This window comes from Pseudonaja textilis, chromosome 2 (genome assembly GCF_049901715.1).
Source record: "Pseudonaja textilis isolate UNSWEBS1 chromosome 2, rPseTex1.2, whole genome shotgun sequence".
Taxonomy (NCBI): Eukaryota; Metazoa; Chordata; class Lepidosauria; order Squamata; family Elapidae; genus Pseudonaja; species Pseudonaja textilis.
In genome coordinates this window covers 189,818,363-189,838,726 of record NC_141991.1, presented here as the reverse complement: position 1 = coordinate 189,838,726, position 20,364 = coordinate 189,818,363, and the positions used below count along the sequence as shown (strand labels likewise).

Here is a 20,364-nt window from a genome sequence, read left to right as displayed (position 1 = left end):
GCCCTTCCTGACACCTACACGGAGTTCAGATTATTTTCTCTTTGCACCCTGAGACAGAGAAATATCTGCCACTGCCTAGGATTGACCTCTCGACCTTCTGAATAGGAGGCAAGACCACCATGCTGCCCTTCTAGTTAAACTTAAGTTATTCTAAGGTATTTCCAACTTAAGTCTACATAAGATGGTATCCAGAGAAAACAATACTAGTAACACTGGAGAAGCTATGTAGAATACTCTTCCACTTTCAAAGTCTATAAAGTTGGTGTGATCTGACTGGTTTCATTGGGAAATATAATAATTACTCCAGCTCTGGGTTTGATGGGTTTCAACAGTGTGTTGAATAGGAACATAAGAGCTTTGGATGTACTTAAGACTTCCCCAGTTATCTTCTACAGCAGGAAAAGCAACTGTGGAGTGACACTGGCAGCCTTTCCATTACTATAATGAATAGACTTTTAGTGAAGGACTTATATCTGCTTTAAATATCTGAGCACTTCCAGCACCTTCTCACAAAATATAGAATTTATCTTCTAAATCTGAATATATCTGAGACGGACTCTTATTATGTGGCAACCTCCTTAACCGACCTGACTAAAAATACCTGGTTATCAATCTATCCTAAACTCAGTAAGGCGTTTAATTTTAAATCCACTAAGTACCATCTTAAGGTAGCAATACACAACCTTCCTGAAACAATGATTCAAACTGCATGTGCATCTGCATAATTATGTCTTCAACCTTAATATGTCAATATATTTACACTCCTTTCAAAATGTATAAATCCTCAGTTTAATCAACGCAACCATACAGCAGTGACTGGTGTTCAAATCAATGTTGACATAACTTCATGCTGATAATGAACTTTCCATCATCTTCATTTTGTAGCGAAGATCTTGCCAGCAATAAATCTTCCAGGCTATATCTCAAAGCCATGGCATTCTTCCTGCAAAAAAAAAAAGAAAAAGATATTTATTAACCATTACTGGAGGGGTGGGGGGAATAGAAAAACAGTATATGAAACACTCCACTTGGAACAAAAATAGATTTTATTTTCCAAAGACTGTAACATTATTGTTGTGAATTATTCTAATTTACAGGCTGTGTAGGCTATGAATGACAGGATCAAAACGCTTAAAGCAAAAGAAACAGATAAGACACTTCACCATTAGTTGTAATTTAGATCTTAGGGATCTTACCCAGTTATCTTAGGATCAGAGCATACTAATCCAGACACCTATCCCTCAACCTTAATGTTTTCCAGGAATGCATGACTCACCAGGACCCAGAAAAGTTAACACCATTAAATAATTTTAATTAAGCATCCAAGGTCAGGTATGGACTGGCATTTGGACTTTAGACTGACTTGCCGTGCTAACCATTCAGTTGGCATTTGGATTTTAGACTGTCTTGCAATGCTAAATAGTGTTTCTATGCTCTTGTGGAAAACAATGATGTTAAGAATCCGGCATGTAATATCATTTTTCTCTATAGAAGTGAATCCTTATTTTCCAGCTGTTCTGGAAGGTGGGTACATTAGAAATATGCTTTGCTGTAATATTGCTGTAATGGCTTATCTTACAGCTTTTGTGCATGGTTTTATAGCTTTCTTTTTTTTTAAAACTACCTGAAATATGGTATTGCTGCCGCCACCCCCAAGACAAGACTGCTCAAGAAACCTACCTTGCCAACCATAACTACAAGCTGTATCTCTGCTCTGTTGAGTCACAGTGTGGGGAACTCCTCAAAGAGATGGACCTTCTCTCAAGGACATCATCAATCTCAAAATCAGTGGCTCCCTGCAAAATACTTGTCCCATTAACTTGGATCATTCATCGTGATCAGCAATGCTAAATGTTCCCAACTAAAAACAAATATATCAGCTGTTACAGGAAGAATTAAAACAGCTTATCATTACATGTTCGGGAAGAACTAATGGATGACACTGTCCTTTGCACATTGTTGGTCAGAGTAACTTTCTATTAATGTTCATTACAAGTATGTATCATTTTAGAGAGACAACAGCAAGTAATGTCACTGTAGGTTAACTCACATGGATCTGCATTTCCAACACGGGGCACTGGATACGAGTGCAAACAGCTTCTCTGATTTAAACAGAGCATAACCAGAGGATTATGGAGGTGAGATAAAATCATCTGTATGATTTCTGAAGAGAAATGAGCTGTGCAAAGGAGTGGGAGCACCAGTAGGAACAACGATCTCTTTTATATTATAAGAACCAGTTGATTTCACAAAGACAAATTCTGTGCATTAATCTACAGCGAGTGGCTCTACCACTTTAAGTTAAGGTAGCTTTGGTTGACAACTAACTCAAGAGCCTTTTTTGCAATGAGGGGTACTGGGGTCATTTGACCATGGGGTTTTGTTTTTAGTGACAATTTACGGCAAAATTTAAATGTGAATTAACTAAATAACCATGTTCCAAACCATCCATCTAGCAAACAGGAATCATATTAGTTTGCTAAAAAATATGGAGCAACAAACATCTGCTGCTTTTGCCACCTGTTATTCAAAGTCTCAAATGAGTTTAAATTCAAACAGAAGAAGTTGAAATACAAAGTCAGAAGGCCAGAAATCCAAGAAAATCCTTTTCTAGGATACTTCTTTTTCTTTTCTAGTTTCCCTGCTGAAACAGGAAGTTGACATTTGATGTATAAACAAGAGCTTTTTTCTGAATGGCAGAAGGGGTATTGGTACGACACTTTTTCCTCTTTGTTTTTTAAATTTGTATGATCCTTTTAACACATTTTTTGGCTCAGTATTTGTAAACAGCAATGGATCATGCCCAGTACTTCCTAGTCGAACCACAGACAACTACAATGATCTAATACATATCAATTTTACAGAAGACAATGTTGAAAAAGACTACGCAATCTAAAACCATCTCTATCTATTGGGCCGGACGGAATATGTGCCTACTTCTTAAAAAAGCTATCCACTGCCATAGCAGAACCTCTAAGCATAATCTTCGAAAACTCTTTCAGGACCAGCTCCTTGCCAAAACTATGGTCACAAGCCACGGTCATCCCCATCTTCAAAAAGGGAGACCCCAGCCTCGTTGAAAATTACAGACCAATCTCCTTATGCTGCGTCACCTGTAAAGTCATGGAATCAATTATTAACCAACAATCTACAGTCTAATAAACAATTTGGTTTAAAAAAAACACCTATCCTGTAATCTGCAACTCTTACACTGCAAAAATATATGGACTACACAACTCGATCAGGGCAAAGCAATAGACGCAATCTACACAGACTTCTGTAAGGCCTTTGATTCAGTGGTACATGACAAACTACTCCTAAAACTAAAATCTTACGGTATCTCTGGACACCTGCATTACTGGATAGAAGCATTCCTGTCAAACAGACAACAAATAGTCAAAATTTGGAGGATCCTATCAAATTCTGTACCTGTCAACAGTGGTGTCCCCCAAGGCAGTGTTTTAGAACCAACTCTCTTCATACTCTACAGAAATGACCTCTGTGATCATATTAAGAGCAACTGCGTTCTCTTCGCTGATGATGTAAAGCTATTCAACACCAGAGACAATACTGCTACCCTCCAAAAAGACCTTGATTATTATATATCAGAATGATCAATCAAATAGCAACTTCAAATCTCAACAAATAAATGCTCTGTCTTACATACTGGCAAAAAAAATATCAGAAAATAAAATACAAGCTAAATAGTCAAGACCTTGTTGAGGATCCAAACTCTGTCAAGGATCTTGGAGTACTCATCTCTAATGATCTAAGTGCTAGAGCCCACTGTAACTACATAGCCAAAAAGGCATTAAGGAGTTGTTAATCTAATCCTACATAGCTTCTTCTCTGGTAATATCACACTACTAATTAGAGAATACGAAACATTTGCTAGACCTATACTTGAATACAGCTCATCAGCTCATTAGTCTGGAACCCATATCATATATCTGATATTAACACAATTGAAAAAATCCAGAAATATTTCACAAGAAGAGTTCTCCGCTCCTCTATTCATTGCAGAATACCTTACCCAACCAGACTTGTAACTCTAGACCTAGAAAACCTAGAACTACTCTGCCTCCGGTCCGATCTAAATATAGTATATAAAATTGAAATACAGTGCAGGAAATTGACATTACAACATAATCAAAGCAGACTGACAAGCTTTCTCCATGATTTTTTCATCCTCATTTGGACAGTTAAAACTGGTGACTTGGGTGCCATTTTGCTACTCTGCAAAATGCCTAAGAGTATTTATTTAATTAATGAATGCGTAGGCTGCCCATCCTGCCAAGAGGTGACTCTAAGCGGCCTGCAATGTTAAAAAATTAAAATATGTAAATAATAAGTAAGTTTCCCAGTGAAGCACAGTATACTCACAATGGAAAGCCTTTCTCTGGCTTCAGGAGAGGTCAGCAGATTCCTCACTCTCTCATTAATCTCCTCCCAGCTGGAATTGAGGCTGGAGTATAGCCTGAAAAACATCCGACACGCAATACTCATGCTGTTGTCTAGGTCATGGCTGGATGGTGAATTCTGAGAGTTGAACTCCATAGGTCTTAAATTTGCCAAGGTCACACGCTCCTGGTCTAGGCAGATGGTCCCGTCAGATAACACAAGCACTTCCATCTGCTGGCATTTCTACAGGTTGCCCATTAGTAAGAGATCTCTCTCATTCTTTATACTAAATATGACTGCAAAATATGTCCAACTCTTGTTTTCTGCAAGGTGGGCTCACAACCTGAACAGCAAATGTCACTATTTTGCTGCAGAGATAAACTTTTGCTAAAGTGCTGACTAAGAATCCGAAGAACCTCTTTTACTAAGTGATTCAAATGTGTGAAATTCTCCCAGATATATATATTTTTTTTGCTATTTATACCACAAGGTCAGAATTGTTTATGGGACTTGCCTAGATCTTAGCTCATATTTTTCTTAATCTATGCTGATCAGCATCACTGCATTGTATCCTTTAGTCAGCAGGAGGAAAGGAAATGCAGAAGAGTTTCACTTGGACTTTCACTTTAAGTTGCCAGTAGCCAAGTACTCCAGACATTGTCATTTTTCATCCAAGTACATAGATATATCTTCTTTAGTCATCGGCACTCTTTTTCCCACTTTCCCCCTAACAAAATTCTCTGAGGCAGCTTGCAACAAAATTTTAATATCAATTTTACAGAGAGCATAAAAAATAACTATTCCAATTTGTGACACACTCAATAAAAATATTAAAAATCCATCCGATATCGCTAAAGATTTGATAAATAAAGTCTATTAGCTGATCTCTGAATTGAAAGGATCGGGACGCGCTCAAACGAAAGGTTTCTGGTCCTGGAATTACTAGAGAAAAAGCGGCATTCTGCCAGAGCACACCACCTTGTCTCTGAGTTTCACAGATGAGTCAGAGTGAAAAAGGGCAATGGAGTCAATGCTATTCCCTTTCCCAACGCTTTAAAGGCCTGAGAACTGTGTCTAAAAAAAGATGGGCAGTGGGAATTTTGCTAAGCATTAGCAACAGTGTGCACAAACCCTAGTCAAACAGATAAAAGGGCCAGGCTATCTGAAGCAGGGGTCTCCAATCTTAGCAACTTTATGACTTGTGGACTTCAATTCCCAGAATTCTGGGAACTGAAGTCAATAAGTCTTAAAAGTTGCCAAGGTTGGAGACTCCTGATCTGAAGGATTGTCTATCTCCTATATAGTTTGATAAGACCAGGTTGAGTTGGTGTACTACTTCAGATCCTGTCATTCAACCACACCATTTATTGGGATCCAGGAAATGTGTATTCTCGGTAGTGGCACCCGCCCTATGGAATGATATCCGTCAGAGATCCAAAACATCAGAGTGGGAGTCTTAAGTGTTCTTCCAGATCTTGGGGATAGGATTCCGGTGGAATCCTGTTAGTTATGTTGACTTACAGGCAGTGTGCATGTCCAGACCCAAGGGAATTTTCTTTTTGTTTTTAGTCTAGGTTATACAAGTCAGGCAGCTTCCAAATCTCATACAATAAATCTGGTGGCTGAAATTTCATACTAGCTGATGTTTCCAAGCAGACTTCAAAAATAGCCCTAATTACAGCATTCTGGAGGACTCTAATATGAATGTCACTTTCCATTTTCTGTACTTCTACTGCAACGTAGACTACTAATCAAGCTTATTTCTTCCGTTGAGGCAATCACTTGGTTTAATTTCATGCTTAAGTCTTTATCTGTACTCTCTTAGCTGCTGTGCAGCTGCAACAGCGGGAGAGTACAATACAAGATGCTTAAGAGAAATGGAATACGATTTTAAAAACCTTAAAGAAATTATGCTAGTAAATCAGCCGATTGCTGAAAGGGGTTTTCAGGACAAGAGAATAGTGGGCATCTACACAAAAAGCCAGATCGGAATGCAATCCTAAGTGGTAAAACTGATCTTTCAAGAAGACATAAGCAAGCAAGATATAATGCATCCAAAACAGGCTAGAGTAGATACAAAACTTCCTGATCAAGAGACCTGCTGCTGCCTTGGCTGAACTGAGCTTCTGACTGCTGACTCCATTTGCAACTACAATGGCTCTTTGACAACTGTTCCCATAGCCTGTGCAGTGATAAGGAGGGAAAAATAGGCCTCTTTCCTAGTAAGAGAAGTTGTCACCAAGAAGTGGGAATTTGAGGCTTCCTTGACAGAGATAAGGGGCCTGATTATTGTACAACTGTTACTGATACTGATGAAGGCAAGAAGCAGCAACAACTGCAGTTGTCAACAATTTCTGGTGATGGGGATATGCCCTAGACTGGATAGATGGGACAACTGGTGCTATACTGAACACTTAATTATCTAAGAGTGGTAACCTGTGTTGGGGAGATGCCCATCTTCCACTAGGACTCGTTGACTCATAATGGTTTGGGGAAGAACTTCTGTGACAAAGACCCGGGGTCTTCCATGCATAAGTGGCAGCAGGGGTCCTTGTTTCATGAAATGATGACTCATAATCCAAATGCTGGTCTTCAGCTGGTTCTCTGATAACCTATGAAGAAGAAAGAATTTCCCAGTAATTAGAGAAGCCTGCTGTTAGTTTGCTGTTTTTCAGCCTACAACCCCCCAAAGTACCAACCAGCTTTCTGGCAATGACAGACTCCAAACACAGCCAGAGGGAAACAAGATGGAGGAGATGGAGTCAGAACAAGGAAAATTAATTGGGAAAAGAGATGGCTGCCACCTGATGAGTATCAATGGAATCAATGGACTCCCAGAAGAGATTCCAGGGAGGAAGTGGGCAAATGTAACCTCCTGATTTTCCCATACATGGCATCACCTGTGTGGAATAAGCATTGGCCTCACACAGGCCAACTTTATAATAACAATTATATTGATAGTTCAGCCATTTCCCATTCTGAATTCTAGATGACAACTGCAACATTGGGGGGTGGGGGGGAGTCCATACATCAAAAGGCATTTATTAACCATACAGTGAAATCGTTTGTTAAATGATCCAGAATGCTGACTTCATCAATTAACTTATTAGCCATGTTTTTACAAACCTCTCCCCAACTGTTTACCTTAGCAGCCGGACATGTTGCTTTCCAGCTATCGAACGATATTGCTACAAGAAACAAAAACAAGCATTCTGATTAATGCCAATAATTTTTATATTGCACATATCTTATCGGGTAAAAGGTAGTTTATGAAAGATCACAAGACAATTTAAAATGGCTAGTAAGATCTATTTTCTGCAACGTCATCCAGCTCTAATCAATTTTCAGGTACAATTTGGAATTTCAGCATACATCTAGGCTATATTTATTAAAGTATATAATACAGGCATGGTTACAGCTTCCTGCTGAATTAAAACATCTGATTAATGCTTCAGAATACCACAATCTATAAGTAACAGTCTGGAATGTAGCTAGAGATTGAAGCGCAGTTCATTTGGGGAAGATCAAAGCATGGAATTGGGTAATCTGGACTGAATTGGATATTTCTATTGTTTTTATTGTTTTAAAATGTTTTTAATATTTTGGTTGCAATATATTATTTGAATTGTATCCCACCCAGAGTCGTTGATTGAGATGGGCAACTACAGAAATTGAATAGATAAGACAGACAGATAGCACAGAAGTTGTCTATTTCTGTGTGATACGCAGTGACTTAGAACTACACAATGCCCTGATTCTCTGAAATTTACACTAAGGTATTTTTTCCCTGATTAATAACAAAAAGAAACATGTTGAGCTCAACAAAGGAAATATTAATGCATGACAGGTTTTGCTCCTTTGTTTGCCAGAATTTTGACAACATACAATTGGGCTTTCAAGAAAAGAGACAACCTGACTTGTTTCCCTCTATTAGAAGTTGAGAAAATGGCAAGGAAGAGCAAACTCCCATGTCACATGTAACTTTGAAAACCAGAGAAAGAACTGCATGTAATATAGATACGGCTTAAGAGCTGTGGACAGGAAGGCACTACCAGTGGGTGATGAGCACAGCACAAAAAATCATGGGCTGCCCCTAACCCCACTGGATGAAATTGCCAGTTCCCAATGTGTGCTAGTTCAGTGGCCCCCAACCTTTTTTGTGCCGCGGCCCGGTACCGGCATCACAAAATCATCCGCGGCCCGGTACCGGCATCAGCATGCATGGCAAGGCGAGCCGAGCGACCGGCCAGCCAGCCGTCCCCCGCTTCTCCCCGCCACCTTCAACTCCTCCTTAGTCAAGGAGGAGTCGATTGGCTTCTCGACGGCTTCGGGACGGTTGCTCGGCTCACCTTGCCATGTGTGCTGAAAGAATCCTCGCGCCTTAGTTTTCTTCGAAGCCTCCCCCAATGAAACTAAGGCGCGAGGATTCTTTCAGCACCCAAACGCCGCTTTCTACCTGGAAAAGCTCACCGGAAGCACTTTCTCATCAAAACAAGATGGCGGCACCCAGCAAACCGGCGGCCCGGTAGAAATTGTTCCACGGTCCGGTACCGGTCCGGGGACTGGTGGTTGGGGACCCCTGTGCTAGTTTACTACTTATCAGAGTTAGGGATTTCTTTATTATTTATTGAGATGTATTTATTGAGATGTTCTTGGATGGGCTGCACCAGTGGGTGGTATTCGACCGCTTTGGCCTGGTTCTGGCGAGCCGGTGGCAGCGATGAGCAGCGGAGACCAAACTAGTTCTCTCTGTTGCTCTGCTGTTGGGCCCGCCCACCTGCCTAGGCTCCCGTACTCACTTTTATCTGCTGAAGCTCAGCTGCTTTGCATGGCCCAGAAGAGTGCTGAGCAGCAACTGCTGAAGCGACTGGGATCGTGCAGGCTTGCAGGAGACAAGTTAGAACGCCTTTGCTCCTGCGCAAAGTGCATGTTTGAAGTGCGCGTGCACGCAAAGTGTGTGCACATGCACAAAGTGCGCCCATCAAGCCACGCCCATTGAACTGGTGGCAAAAATATTTGAATCCCACTACTGGGCTGCACCAAGGGAGGCTCATCCAATTTCATTGTACACATGTTGTGCATTGACAATAAAAGTTTGAACTTGAACTTTTAACAGATTTAACAGATAATCAGAGTTGGAAGGGACCTTGTAGGTCATCTAGTTCAACCCCCCGGCCAAGCGAGAGACCCTACACCTTTTCTGACAAATGGCAGTCCAATCCCTTCTTCAAAGTCTCAAGTGATGGCGCTCCCACAACTTCCAAGAGCAAGCTGTTCTATTGTTTGATTGTTCTCACTGTCAGAAAGTTTCTCCCTATTTCCAGGTTAAATCTCTCCTTGTTCTATTTCCATCCATTGTTCTTTGTCTGGCCTACAGGCGCTTTAGAAAATAGCTTGACCCCTTCCTCTCTGTGGCAGCCCCTCAAATATTGGAAGACCACTATCATGTCTCCCCTGGTCCTTCTCTTCACTAGATTAGCCAAGCCCAGTTCCTGTAACTTTGTTGTATGTTTTAGCCTCCAGTCCCCTAATCATCCTGGTTGCTCTTCTCTGTACTTTTTCTAGAGTCTGAACATCTTTTTTATAATGTGGTGAACTGGATGCAGTACTATAGGTGTGGTCTTACTAAGGCTTTATAGAGTGGTATTAGTACTTCCCTTGATCTTGATTGTATCCCTCTGTTAATATAATTTAGGACTGCATTAGCTTTTTTGGTGGCTGCTGCACACTGCTGGCTCATATTTAGCTAAGATAGACTCTAAGATCCCTTTCACAGTTACTTCGATTGAGCCTGGTTTCACCCAGTCTATATGTGTAATTTTGTTTTTTCTTGACTGTACTTTTCTCTACATTGAATTTCACTTTGTTAGATATGGCCCAGTGTTCTAGTCTGTCAAGATCCATCTGGATTTTGAGCCTATCTTCTTGAGTGTTAACTATTCCTGCCAGCTTAGTATCATCTGCAAATTTGGTAAATTCCCCTTCTATTCCCTCATCTAAGTCGTTAATGAAGATATTGAAGAGTACTGGGCCTAAGATGGAACCTTGTGGCACCCCACTGCTTACTTCCCACCATGTAGACCTAGACCCATTAAGGACTACTCGTTGAGTACGGTTTGCCAGCCAGTTGTGAGTCCATCTAGTGGTGGTGCTATCTATTCCACTTTTTTCTAGCTTACTAAGTAGGTTGTAATCTACTTTGTCGAATGCCTTGCTGAAATCTAAATATATTATGTCCACAGTATTTTGCTGGTCTAATTTAGTCACTTTGTTGAAGAATGAAATAAGATTGGTTTGGCATGATCTGTTTTTAACAAACCCATGCTGACTGCTAGTTATTACTTTACTTGTTTCTAGATGTTGGCTGATCTGTTTTTTTATTATCTTTTCCAGTATCTTCCCAGGTATTGATGTTAGGCTGATTGGTCTATAGTTTCCTGGGTCTGTTTTTTTCCCTTTTTTGAAGATGGGAACCACATCAGCTCTTTTCCAGTCCTCTGGTAGTTCCCCGGTGCTCCAGGGTTTTTGAAAGATATGGTGCAGTGGTTCTGAGATGACCTCTGCCAGCTCCTTTAAAACTCTGGGATGTAATCCATCAACTTAACTACAAGAAAAATCTACTGAAAGAAGACTCAGTAGATAGAGGTACAAAACACGATGCCTTGGGAGCATTTTTCCTCAGCGTGAACAGCTTTATAAAGAATTTGTATTATGTGCCATGTTCTATCTTAATTTTATGCCATTAAGTAAGGTATCGATACAATGTCTGATATAGAAAAGAAAAAAGATTACTAATTACTAATAATGTGCTTAAATCACAGATCTGGGTCATGTGGTTTATGGTCTCCAATGCATATTACTGATAGTGATCTTTGTTGTAATTTACAGAAACAGAAATTTTTATTTAATTTTATTAAATAAAATTAGAGGTTCTGCTTTTGCTCTAAAAGAATCCCTAATGTATTTAAGATCTAAGTAGTTAGCACATCTAGTTCAGGCATGTCCAACCCATGGCTTGTATGTATGTGTAAACACACACACACATTATGTTCTCCAAGACAATTCCTCTTCATTCAATGCAGCCCAGGCAAGCCAAAAGGTTGGACAACTGTGATCTGGATCAATGGGAGATCTCCAGAACATGTTCATTAGAAGGAATAATTCAGCCTCCATAGCATCAAAATATAACAGCACCCCAAAATGTAAGCAGACACAAAAACAATTAACATTTTAAATCAATGCCCCATAAATGAATAAGTACCTCGTTTCAACGGGTATTTGTGAGGATTTTTTAATGTGATGGTATCCTGTCTTGCATTTTGATACGTTAAGGGAGACTGAGCTTCCTCAGAAAATCCTTTAGACGCATCTACCTAAAAATAATGAGAAAATAGTTTCATATTAAACAATAATAATAATAACATAATAACAATAATAAACAATACTGAAAGAGTTGAAATAAAGTTTCAGGGGTGTGTGGCACATTTACTACTTATCCACATTTGCCCATAACAGCCTTTAATGTAATTTTTAGCTTTAATATGATGGCAGGGTAAATATTAAAACCACTGGCTGATTTAAAAACTCCAGTTATGTCAAAAAGTTGTGCAGATACTTCAAAAAATAATTACCTAACAAGTGGGCTGTTTTTAGACCCAACATTAAGACATGTACAAGTCAAATGCAGGGATATCTGAAGTCTTTATATTGTCCACATCTGTGGTGTAGATAGGAAGGAATGCCATTTATTTATGTATTTATTTTTCAGACTCCAGTTTATAATGCATTTCTTGGCTTAAAATTTACCATACATTATGAGCTGAAAACATTGTGATCTACTTATCTCCACTCCCAAGGACCCGACTATGTCTGTTTCCTTATTGCTTACCATTCTAGCTGATTAAATTGGGTCAGTCTGCCCTATTGATTGTGATGACATTGTTTATTTATTAAAAATTAAGTCAGTGAAGCAACTGGAAGTTCTAATGCCTTTGAATGAATCAGTGCCCTGGTCTCGTCTCTTTCAAAGTAAGCGTGGGGGATCAGAATTAACAGTATAGGTGAATTTACTGAGCGACAGTTTGGTCTAGTGGTAAAAGCATCACGTTAGAATGCCAGAGATTATGAGTTTTAGTTCACCTTTGCCATGAAAATCTTGGGCTATTCAGTCTCTCAGCATGCTCACCTTACTGAGTTGTTGTGGGGAAAATAGGAGGAGAAAGGATGTGTTCGCTTGCCTTGAGTTATTTGTGAAAATAATAATCAATGTGCATAAGCTTGCATAGTGTTGATTTTATCCTACCCCCAAATAGGGGGTGATATACACTTTTGTATTATCAAATATAGAGAAGGATTATTCTCTTGTTACATCTAAACCTATACTGTTTAAATAGACCCAAGTGCATTACAGTATGTGGCTTGCTGTTAATTAAATCCTGGCATTTCTTGAGAATAGGAGAAATGGTTGGACTAACTGGGATTGATGAGAATAGTATTGGTTTGTTTTTGAGATTTGCAGAGGAAAAGGGCGATATTGTGAATACTGAAACCCTGGACTTATGAAAACTTCTGAAGAAAGTTTTTTCTTTATTTACATAGAAAGAAATCTGTATAACTGTCTCTGTATGGGAGGGGAAGAAACAAGAAAGGGAACATTAATTTTGGGAAGGGAAGAAAAGTGAAAATTGCACCAGACAGTTTTTTTGGAAAACATTACAATCAGCTTTGCCTGAAGATGACAGTAGTAGGTTACACCACAAGCCTACACATGCTTACCTGGATTAAACTCAGTGGGAATTTCTTTGAAATCAATGTACACCCTTCATCAGACCAAACACTCTTATTAGCCAAGAATTCCCACCGATAGATGTACATCTTACATCGAAGTAAAGGCACACTGGCAGCACTTACAGATGTTAGCAAACATCTTTAATTCAGTAAGAAATTCTGTAATTCCTCATTTATTATAGCAGAGGGAAAAAATGGCAGTCAAAACTTCATTTCATGGCTAGATGCTAGTAAAAGAAACTGACTGAAAGTATGTATATGTGTATGTGTACGTACTTGTATGCATGTATGTACACATACACAGTATTTTCTGTACAATGCAAAACACACACGGGACATTGAGGCAAATCAAGGTTATTGCATGTTGCTGGAGAGAGCCTAGTATCAGGGAGAAGAGAAGAAACTCTCATCAGACCAAGCCATCATGGTTAATGGTGAGGATGATGGGATGCAATCCAGCAACAGAACCATATATGGTCAATCTGAAATTCTAGGATCTAGCAACAGAGATAACATTGTAGTGTACGTTGATTGCACAAGGATAAAAAGCAGGTGAAAAACAGAACCTATTTAAATCAGTCCAATTTGATGTGTATTCTTTTAAAAAAGACTATAATTGAGCCTTGTTATTATCCTTTTGCTTTATTTAAAGCAAGGGTGCATTTTTAAAAAGGCACTATTACCGATGGATGGACAGATCGTTACTGAACTTATGCAATTGCCAATCTATATAACATTAATGAAAGATACCAAGCAGCATTTATTTAGTTTTTAGGATATATGACAAGAATAATTTAAGTTTAAAGCCAACATCTGCACTATACTATTGTTTATAAATGTTACAAAGGAAGAGAAAAAGGAAAGGTGCCTCCCTCCAAAGTAAATATTTAACTTCTAACTTTCCTCTTCTTTGTGCTCCAATTTACAATACTTGTTGGCATAAGCTTTGAATCCATTATTCCTGATCAGTGTTCTTTATTGTCCCAACTAAAACCTACCATTCAATCGAAATTATTTTTGGGGGAATGACGCTGTGGTAAGTTCTACCCAATCACCCCAAAAGGAAGGTGCTTGTTGTTTTTCTACAACATTATGTCCGTGAAGCTTTAAATTGAGAAAACTGCCCCAATATTGAACTGAACATTTCCATTGTGTTTTTGAGACTCACATGCCTAACTACGAAAGGCGGCCTGTGGTCTGCTTCTGTTTTGAACCGAACACCTCTCAGGGAAGAGGATGGCTGGTGCTTATCTCGGCAGACTTCATGGAGACGCCTTCTTGAGCTCGGGGATGCGGAACGGGACTCAAATGACCTCGAAAGTCTCTTACAATTTTTTGCTGCCTTATGTTGCACGGGTGAGATGCTCCTTTTTTCGGGTGTTGTTGAAGGCACCCTTTGTAACTTGATTTTATTGCGATCCTGCAAAATATATCTGAGTTGTAATCTCAAGAGTCAGCTGGGAAGGCAATACAGGTAGTCCTCGACTTATAACAGTTCATTTAGTGACCATTTGAAGTCACAATGGCACCGGAAAAAGTGATTTATGACCGTTTTTCACACTTATGACCATTTCAGCATCTCCACAAGGTCACATGCTTGACAACTGACTCATTTATGATGGTTGCAGTGCTGCGGGGTCATGTGATCACCTTTTGCGATCTTCTGACAAGCAAAGTCAATGGGGAAACCAGATCCACTTAACAACTGTGTGACTAATTTAACAACTGCACTGATTCAACTTAACAAATGTGGCAAGAAGAGTCATAAAATGGGGTAAAATTCACTTAACACATTTCTCACTTAGCAACATAAATTTTGGGCTCCATTGTGGTCGTAAGTTGAGGACTACCTGTACTAAGAGTGGAGATAAGGAAAAAATAGATTTGAGCAAATGTAATTGGCTCTAAAAATGACCATTTATTAAAATTACTTACACTATACCACTTGTTGCAAAGAAGCGGAAGTTCTGTAATAGTTGTTCTTGTTGAAAATTCTAACTTTGGTGCAATGCCCTTTAAACAATTTTAATATGAGGAATTAATATAAATAAATGCATGGAAAACAAGACAACACATAAATAGATGACATGAGATTGCAACTGTGCATTTTTCATTAATTTGAAGAATATCAGGTAAAATAGAAATGAATTTAAATTAACAGTTAATATGTGCATGTGCTTACAAGTTACTTAAATAAGCATGTAAAGATTACATCATAAATTTACCGATTGCTTCCAAGTAATATTTTTATTTGCAACCCAGATTCTAGCTAGTAGTTATGCCAAGCTGTCATATCATTTCAGTTATCTCAAGGAACAGCAACATAAGGGCTGATTAGCAAATTGTTTAGTTTGAGTTACATATGTGTGTTTCCAATTTTAAATCATGCTGAATCAATTTCTAACTTTATGTAGACTATATTTCCTTCCAGCAGAAGGGATCAAAGAATCTGCTAGACCTACTTAGTTATTAAAGGTAATCCTCAACTTATGTCATAATTGACCCTGAAAATATGGTTACATGATATGTCAGCTGTTACGCAGGTCACACAACTGACTTGATTTTACTTTTTTTTTTTCAATAGTCATTAGCAAGCCAAGGGTATTTTTTGCCATAAACCAGAAATAGATCCCGGTTTCTGGCAAAAAACATGTGACTACAGGATACTGTAAAAGGCGGCCAATGTGGGCCAGCTGCCAGTGGCCTAAAATGTGATCACATAATTGCAGGGGAAGGCAGCCATCAGAACTTCAAATCTAGGTCTTAAGTATCTTTTGGGGGTCCATTATAACTTTGACTGATCATAAGTCAAGAACTACCTGTATAAATGTGTACTTTAGATAAATCATGATGCAATTTGGGAAGGGGAGCTCTCAAAAAGTAGGCAGCCACAACTGCCATTGTAGCTTTTTGAAAACCCTTGTCATTCCCCTGGCCTGATCGGCTTCAAGTTTTTGACTATCCTGAATTTATGATATATATTTTTTCTCCCTTATGACTCTTAAGGTCACGGTTGCTGTTTCCCAATATTATTTCAATTTGGAAACATAAAAGGCACTTTCAATATTGCCCAAGAATTAGATACATATTCAAAAAGGAATTAACAGATGGAAAAGAGTTCTCCATCAACAGCTTTACCAGATGAAAACTACTATAGAACTACTAGAACTCTTGTAAACTAAAACTACTAGAACTCTTGTAAATTTTTAATATATTTTTTCAGAAAACAATTGTATGAGCTGGCAGAAATTGAGGGGGCAAACCCAACAATTTCTACCTAAGAAATTTCTGTTATTATCTTTTAAAACTCTGGGTCTGTCCAGACAACTGCAGAGAATTATTGGGTTTTAATTCTGGCCCATTTCAAGGACACCAGGTTAAATTAAGGCTGCACTAGCACATAAGATTTAAAAAAAATCACACCCAAAACTTTGGCACACACTTTGTCACTTAAAAAATAATCCAAATTCAAAAGTAAAACATTAAGCTCTTCCCATACAGTGCAATGGTTTATCACTAACCTACTAACTACTGTTTTCATTATGTCAACTGAGGCTATCACTGTAGTATATTTTGCGCTTTGAATGATCAGAAATGATTTTACTATAAAGGGCTTTGTGCTGTTTATACTCTGAAGAGTTTTTAACTAAATAATGTTCACAAATAAAGAGCAAGAAGTTGATAGATCACATAATTCATATCAAGATCAGGTTACTGAGCAGACATTTCTGTCTCTGATAGATGAAATCTCATTTCATACCAACATACCGGGAAAGAAGGATGAGTGTTCATTAATAGCTCTCGATCCACTCCAGGATATGAAGGAGTCAGTTTTGGCTCAGGAAATAGAAAATACCGAGTGTTTGTTTCATAAAACGCCAGCTCTTTTCCATCTGAAGAGTAAATAGAAAATTGTGGCCAATACCTTTGACCAATGAAACATACAATCTCCTCACATTGTACCATATTGCAGAAAGACAAGTAATTATACTGCACCATATGACATATTCTGTCCCACAGTGAACAACAAATAGGTTACATTCATACATAATGGTAAGCACTGGATTTGGGGTTCTTCAGCCAAATGGACCAAGCAATATGTTCACATGTACAGCTATTTCTTCTTTACACAACCAGATAAACTAACCCAACAGAGAGATCATCACATGATGAATAAACCCTGTATTAATTCCCAGGTGGCTAAAAATATAAAGCAGTTTCAAATGGGGTTTGTTATTGACTTACAAAATGTGGCTTGTTGAGGTTTCATAACCCCAATTCCCCTATTCAAACATCATGGTAAAATTTGAAAAAGGGCTTGTACCCACCGACAGCTAATAACCTCAACGGTTTCATTTACAAGAATGCCTAGCTTATGGGCTGCATGCAAAAGCTTTGCATTAAAATTCATATGCCTCAATGCACGACAGAAGAAAACATGGTTGAAATTCCAGGAATCAGAACACCACCTTTTAAAAACACAAGAATTCCCAACTGTATATATAGAGACCTTTCTAACTGAAGTCAGAGGATATATCATATTATTCATCCAATTAAAGACTTCAACAATATCTGAAATGAGCTGCTGAACCATATTAGGAACACTGCTGGTGTGTGTTTGTGCGTGTGTGTGTGTGTGTGAGAGAGAGAGAGAGAGGGGGGGGGGGGGGGGTCATGAACAATAGTTTCCATAATTCTCTCCTGAGTTATGATACAGTTTAGGACCATAAAGCTGTCGAAAGCAGTTCCAGGATTTGCTCTATGCAGGAGTCCTCATTTAGCGACTGCAATTGGGATTGGCAACTTGATTGTTAAGCAAAGCATTCGCTAACATGACAAATCACATGACTCACATTTGCTTACGATTTTGTACTACCTGACTGTCATGGCAAACATGTGACTGGGAGAAAGAAATACAAGGATTGGTTACCCAGTTACTTTTTCATCGCTGTCATAACTGCAAATGGTTGCTACCCGAAGCAGTCGTTAAATGAGGATTACCTGTACTTCCTGTAAGGGCAGAGGGATCATCATAGTATCATAGAGTTAGAAGGGACCTTGGAACGACCTGTGAGGCGGAAGTAAAAAAAAACCTCAGGGTGGTGGCCACACCCACATGATCAATGACGGGAAAAGGGGGCTGGACTTCAAATCGTATATTCGTATTTGCCCTTCTGAGTTTTTAAACCCCACCCCTCACAGATTAACCTTTGCAAAGTTCAATTATCTTTCCCTAGCCCTTTGCAACAATCTCTAAATAACAGTCCTTACGCTGAAAGGAAACCCAGCATAACTGGTTAGAAAAGGAGCTAGATTTTGTTTTGCCATTTGCACAAAATGAAACATTTAGGAAGCAGGGCAAATTCAGTTAGCTATCAATGAAAGAGCATTCTTCTCTAGAGATTAAAGAGGATTTTTCCCCCTTCAGAAGACAAGCACATGCTTCAGCTGCAGTGAAGCAAGTTGCTAATTGCATTAATATAACTTAAACCTAGCCATAGGAAAAATGGATAAATATAGCACATGCGACTGTTTCTTATTGTAAAATATGTCATTTTTCTCAGTGACATGGGATTTAATTTTCCGTTCTCCCTGTCCTCCGGGATGCATCATTATTATATATAATTGTATTTGACCCTTCATTATCTCGAAGCATGTGGTACCACCAGAAAGTATTGTCTGTTCGCTTTCATGCATTTTGTCAGCAAGGGTTTATTTTTAGCTTTCAATAGCAAAGCAAAGACATTTCATTTGGGAATGGCAAGATTCACAGCAATGTCCAGTTTCCGGAGAGGGAAGCTTCATAATGAAAACATATATAAGTCTCCTTCAAAATAAGTCCCAGTGAATTCAGCTAACAGTATACAAGATTACATATCCAAATGGTTGAAATACACCAAAAACATAATCAAACCCCAAAGGTTTCAAGGATACACATGGTTTATTGTGATTATTCCTACACCTCATAATAGCGCAAAATTACATGTTTTCTTTGAGAAATAGCCACATGTGAGACAACCACGCCATGAGGGAAAGCAGGAAAACAGTCCTTCTACACTAGATACGTGGGTGCATCCGCCTGTGAACTCATCTTTTGTTTATCTTATCACAAGAGTCTCTTTGTGGTTTGTGTTGTTGTATCTCACTGGTCTAAATAAAAAAAAGATGAATGTGGGTCATTCAGCAATTGTCGCAATTGAAGTACCATCCAAACAGCGAAGGTCCTTTTCTTGTGGATTGGTCATTCTAGAATTTGTGAGGGGAAATAGCTGAAAGAAAACTCTGTCTCAAACTCCAAGAACATGCCTTGGAATGAATTGATTTGTTAGGCTACTGATTTGGCTACCATGGTATAATAATTAATGTTTATAACCTGCCAGCGGGGTGTGCGGGGGGAGAGGAACCCTGAAGTTATGCTTCCTTCCATAAAGAAAACTTGGCGTAATATTGCAAAACTAGAGTGTGATGCTATATTAAGCTCTTGGCTGATTAGCCCTCAGTACTGCATTCTATTTATGGATGATGGCTATAAAAATTCAATGTCAAACTGCCCTGTTAATTTGTAGGCAACTTTCAAAATCACATCTCAGCAAAGAACACATAATAAGGTCCTGTTCACCATTCACTTTTTAAATTCTCCATTTCTTGGTCATTAATTTCATTAATTTTTGTGAGGGGCTAAAGTTATCAAGATCATGAATATTCAGATACAACTATTGCAATGTGAGAATATTGGTTGTTTTCCAGTACCTTATCAACACCATCAACATACTTCTAAGAGAAGTATGTTTGTGCACAATCTGTATGAAAACCACCATTGCAGTATATAACAACTACATGTGCCTATTTTCAATGCTAACTACAGAGCTTTCTGGATCAGAGCTTCCACACATGGTGATTCATGCTTGCCTCTTGACCTCTGCAATATACTCTACAAGAACTGCCCTAGTTAGATGGCCTGGAGTTTCAGCTGGCGCTGAATGTTGCTGACTTGTTACTCAGCAGTGTGTAAGATAAATCTGAGTCTCCTCAGGAAACCTTACAAATTGGAAAGTAAAGTTGATACAAGCAGACTACACACTACAGACTACAAGCAAGATATAAGCATTGTGAGGATGTCCAAAACTTGAACCCAAGAATTCCAAATCACATCTCAGCAAATGTCCGCATAATGAA

At 38.8% G+C, this 20,364-nt stretch overlaps 1 protein-coding gene across 3 annotated transcripts in view; it reads right to left on the bottom strand.

The window, feature by feature from the left end:
- Positions 1–775: 775 nt before the first annotated feature.
- The window catches only part of SPATA6L (spermatogenesis associated 6 like), a 43,236-nt gene continuing 23,647 nt past the window's right edge, over positions 776–20,364 (bottom strand). The window contains exons 5-13 of one of the 3 annotated variants that reach the window (XM_026703964.2): positions 16,957–17,081; positions 15,124–15,201; positions 14,357–14,608; positions 11,663–11,774; positions 7,546–7,589; positions 6,838–7,013; positions 4,384–4,477; positions 1,681–1,796; positions 776–943 (exon numbers count right to left, since the gene is read on the bottom strand). In XM_026703964.2, coding sequence (XP_026559749.1) covers positions 1,695–1,796; positions 4,384–4,477; positions 6,838–7,013; positions 7,546–7,589; positions 11,663–11,774; positions 14,357–14,608; positions 15,124–15,201; positions 16,957–17,081 — 983 coding nt within the window. In that variant the 3' untranslated portion in view covers positions 776–943; positions 1,681–1,694. The remainder of the gene's footprint in view (positions 944–1,680; positions 1,797–4,383; positions 4,478–6,837; positions 7,014–7,545; positions 7,590–11,662; positions 11,775–14,356; positions 14,609–15,123; positions 15,202–16,956; positions 17,082–20,364) is intronic. The other 2 variants (XM_087926680.1, XM_087926681.1) reach the window with 2 other exon arrangements.